This window comes from Eriocheir sinensis, chromosome 70 (genome assembly GCF_024679095.1).
Source record: "Eriocheir sinensis breed Jianghai 21 chromosome 70, ASM2467909v1, whole genome shotgun sequence".
NCBI lineage: Eukaryota > Metazoa > Arthropoda > Malacostraca > Decapoda > Varunidae > Eriocheir > Eriocheir sinensis.
In genome coordinates this window covers 6,232,156-6,236,963 of record NC_066578.1, presented here as the reverse complement: position 1 = coordinate 6,236,963, position 4,808 = coordinate 6,232,156, and the positions used below count along the sequence as shown (strand labels likewise).

Below are 4,808 nucleotides of genomic sequence, written 5' to 3'. Positions count from 1 at the left end.
AAGGAGGGAGAGGAGGGGAGGGAAGAAGTATGGAAGGGAGGCAGAGAAGAAGGAAAGGAGAAGGAAAGGGTCGGTGAAGGATAGGAAGACGTTGAGGGGAAAAATACATGTTTGTCTGTTTAAATTATTTAGAATAGATAGATACAGAGGAATAGATGACTGGATATGGTGCAAAACTAGGCCAGACTTCTGTAAATTTTGTGTTCCGTTGAAATAAAGGAAGGCTAAACTTTTTCATACATTTTTTATTACTCTTGTACATCTTATCTATACTCTTTCATTTGCTATACTTTCTAACTCAGCTCATTATCGTATTTTCGGACATTATCGTACCATAACATCACGTGGGCCCAAGACTCAATACACACCTTTACCTAAACTATCGTACTGCACTCATTACCAAAACTTCAGGTGGCTACGGCCCGCTACCCTATTGGCGTGCAGTACCCATACCCAGAGGCGAGGCGAGGGTAGGCAGGGGTGTAGTAGTGACGATACCGGGGGAAGAATCAGTTTTGCTTACTATAATATGGATTCGGATACCCTTTAAGGAGGAAGGATATAGGTTCTGCTTCTCTTTTGGTCACAGTGTGCTTGTATCCATAACCATAGGTGCGTTTTTGTTGCGGATAGCCATAACCGTAACCGTAACTACTATAAGGGTAAGCATAGGGATAGCCATAACCGTAGTTGTAACCATAAGGGTAACTGTTATATCCGTGACCGTAGGGGTACCGGTTCTTGTAGGTGTACCCGTAGTTGGAGGGGTACCCGTAGTTGGAGGGGTACCTGTAACCCTTGGTATAGTGATAAGGGTATGTGATGTTGTAACCGTAGCCGTAGGGATAACGGTAATTGTAGTCTCGGCGGTAGGAGTAGGAATAGCCGTAGGGATAGTAGTAGGGATAGGATTTTGTGGGGGTCGTGTAGCTACTCGGCTGGGCTTCCCTCTTCCCTCTACTCTGCCTCACATACGAGTAGCCGACGCTCGGGTAGTCACATTTGTACCTATAGCCGCTGGAGGAGCCGTAGCCATAGCCGTAGTCATTGGAGAGCACACAGCGGTAGCCGTTGACGTAGCTCGGATAATGGCTGGAACTGTAGTCATTGGGGTAGCCGTAATAACCGTGAGGATACCCATAGTTGTAAACAGGATATCCGTAGGAGCTAGGAGTATATCCAGAGCCGGAGACGTGAGGGTAGCCAAGGCCGTAGCCAGAGCCGGTGTCATATGGGTAGTTATAGCCGTAACCTTGACTGTTAGGATAGGCGGGAGTGTAGCCGTGAGCCGAGGAGTAAGGAGACTGGTAGTAGGGCTGCACTGTGCTGGCCGAGGATCCAGCTTCGCCTCCTGTCGTTGCCGCCACGACGGCCACAAGTAAGGCGACCTGTAGGAGAGAATAGTGTTTAGTGCACCGTTGCCAGATTATCGTACTGAGAGCATAGTATTTACCGGTTTCTGACGCCTAACTATTGCCAAGAAACATCAGGAATTAACTATTTTAACGAGAATTATGAGTGAATCTCCTTATTGGGGTCCACGAGACGGTTTTTGGGTCGGAAGTCGGTACATATAAGAGGCTGAGTAAGGCAATCTGGCAATGTTCCATGGTTTAGTGCGTCCTGACCTTCCGTGCCCTCTCTCGCCTTACAGTTACCGTCAGGGAGAGCTACACTGACCCTCCTTACACCGTGCATCCGTGGGACTCGAAATCAGGTCCTCAGGTTCACGACGCCCTCACTAACCACTCGGCCACCGCCACCGCTATAAGCACCACATAACAAAACAAAAAAAAACTTCACACTTGTAGGTGGTGGCTGAGTGGTAGCGTGTTGGGCCCACATTTACCGCGTGATGGACGACGCGGGTTCGAATCCCCACGCTGCCACTTCGGATTTTTCAGTCACCGCCGAGTGGCTTAAAACTACCCACATGCTGTCCTGAAGACCACTCATCAACCCGGACTCTAGAGGAAACCGTCCAAGTGAATCAAGAATGAGTTCCGGGGGGGCAGCATGAGCCAAGAGGAGATGGCGTCACTATAAACACTTGCCTGCGCCATGACGGGCTGGGGCTGACTACCATCTAGGCCCCTCAAGAGAGCCTACCGGCGTTATAGGCGTACACGTAAAAAAAAATATATCCACATCAATATTTCGATTTTGCAAGCACGTCTTCGTTCCTTCAGCCTTACCAGAACCCTCATGCCTGCGACGGAGGAAGAGACGGAACTCCTGCAGAAGCTTGCCGGGATGGATGTATATATGCAGCAACGAGGCCTTGTGGCGAGGACACTGATGTCGTGTGCTTCACCTAGCTCGCCCACACTACCATGACATTCATTTGTGAGGCGGTTTTGTCCTGCATTGTCCGGAGGCACGGGGCTTGCTTGCTGGTTTGGGAATGCCTTGGCGAATCAAAGCAACGGATATTGAATAGGGACGCCTTGCTGCTCCCCTCCCCTCTCTCCTTTCTTCCTTCCCCCAGATCAGGAAATATATAATGCAACCTAAACGTGACTTCCTCGAGCTCAAGGTAACTTATCACTGCTGGACATGGGCTTAGACATGAGATTACATAGGCGTCATGTTTTCCCATTGAGGTTTAGATAAAAAGTAGAACTGTTAGAGCAAAAAAAGAAGAAAAAAACATAATTATCTTATATAATACACAAGGAAGTGAAAAAAATATGTATAGATATTTGAATGAATAACGTTTCGTGTGTGTGTGTGTGTGTGTGTGTGTGTGTGTGTGAGAGAGAGAGAGAGAGAGAGAGAGAACAAACAAACAAACAAGCACACACAAAAGTTCGCTAGTCAATAATTGCCCAACTTCCTTTATATATCAAATTTGTTTTCGAATCAAAGGGAGTGGAATATATTTTTATTATTATTATGTAAAGCCCTTTAATGTTTATATATAATTAATACTCCCTTACATGAGCTCAAAGATAACATTATGTAATCTTCCTTCATTGGATATAACAAAATCTAAATAACAAAAATCTAAACCAGTCACCGATGCATAATTCAATAAGCTAACTACAATTAACATATTCTTTTAACAAAATTTTGAGACAACTCTTTATTTATAGTATCTCTTTATATGTATTATCTCATCATTATTTTTTCAGTATCTCGATTCTCTATCACCAAAAGCTTGAAGGAAACACATCTCATATAAAAGTTCTTGATATCCTTTATTTCTTTATTTCTACTACCTCCTTATATGTACTATATCATCATTATTTTTTCAGTATGTCCATTTTCTATCACCAAAAGCTTGAAGGAAACACATCTTATATAAAAGCTTTTGATATCCTTTATTTCTTCCTTTCTACTACCTCCTTATATGTACTATCTCATATTTTCATTATTTTTCAGTATGTCCATTTTCTATCACCAAAAGCTTGAAGGAAACACATCTTCTTTAAAAGCTCTTGATATCCATTTTCTTCTACCCAGGGAAAGAAACACTACCTCTAAAAACCCTTGGCACCCATTCTCTCCACACACGGCAAGGATTGAGGGCTGTTACTTCTATCACCTCGCCATTTGCAAGTTGTCTCTGAGCTGCGAGTTGGCGGGCTCTCAAAGTTACCCTCCTCGACTTCACTCAACGCACCGAGGTAACGTGAGGAGGCAGGCTGCATCGACGCTGGGAGGAAGGTATTAGGCGCTCGCTAAGGAGAGATTGAGGGCACTTAGAACATGAATCCGAGGCGCTTCTGACGCGGAGTGAAGAAGGAAAGTTTTGTGAAGGGAGAAGTTATGTCTTGATGGTTTCGCTGCCTCTCGTTATCGTTTCCTTTCATCTTCTATTCCTTTTCCCTTCTTCTTTTTGCTTCTTTTTTCACTTATGGTTATCTTTTATCCTTCCCTCTTTCTTCCCATCTCCTACGCGTCCTTTCCTTTGCCTTCTTTCTCTGTTTATAGTTTCCTTTCATCCTCCCGTCCTTCCTTCCTTCCTTTCCTTTCATCTTCTATTCCTTTTCCCTTCCTCTTCTATTCCTTTTATCCTTCCCTCTTTCTTACCCTCTCCTACGGGTCATATCCTTTGCCTTCTTTCTCTGTTTATAGTTTCCTTTCATCCTCCCGTCCTTCCTTTCCTACTTTGGTCATCTTTCCTGTCTTCTTTCCCTCCCTTCCTTCTTTTCATCGCTTCCTCTCCGGTATCTCCTCTTTCGCTGTTTCTCCTTCCTTCCCTTCCTTGTTCCTTCCTCCGCCCGCCTCTCCCCTTTGCCCCCGGAAACTCAAGCTTCTTCATCTTCGCTCTGAGGTTCGTCTTGTGAAATGAGATTCGTGGCTCGAAATTAACTCTTAATTAAAACAGACCAAGAACGCCATGCCTCATCCTTTCGCCTAAGAGGGAGTTATAAACAGTAGTTCGTTGAGAGAAAAAGTATAAATGAATGATGGTTTACAGACGGGAGGGGTACACACACACACACACACACACACACACACACACACACCGCCCAAAAGTTTAATATACATGTTAAAATCAATCGTAAAATTCCTTGATATATAAGAACTTTGGATCCGCATGATTGGTTTGTATCGCTGAATCTTGTCTTTAAGTTCTTTACGTATATAACTGAACATTCGGTTAGTAATTAAATATCAGCGCCTTTTGAATTGATATATCACACTGATTCCTATTTTTATATGTGTTATTTGCGTATTAAAATCAGCGGCCGTCCCTCCCCCCCACACACACACCCGGAAGTCATAGGAAAAACACAAGAGAGAGAGAGAGAGAGAGAGAGAGAGAGAAGAAAAAAAACAAGTAATTTAATGCCACTAAC

At 44.1% G+C, this 4,808-nt stretch overlaps 1 protein-coding gene across 1 annotated transcript; it reads right to left on the bottom strand.

The window, feature by feature from the left end:
* Window positions 1-225: 225 nt before the first annotated feature.
* LOC126988781 (prisilkin-39-like) lies at window positions 226-2,298 on the bottom strand. The gene is made up of 2 exons (XM_050847181.1): window positions 2,196-2,298; window positions 226-1,388 (listed from the first exon to the last, which is right to left on the bottom strand). Exons 1-2 carry the CDS (start codon window positions 2,205-2,207, stop codon window positions 510-512), a joined length of 891 nt encoding a protein of 296 aa, XP_050703138.1. The 5' UTR covers window positions 2,208-2,298; the 3' UTR covers window positions 226-509.
* Between the last annotated feature and the right edge of the window lie 2,510 nt (window positions 2,299-4,808).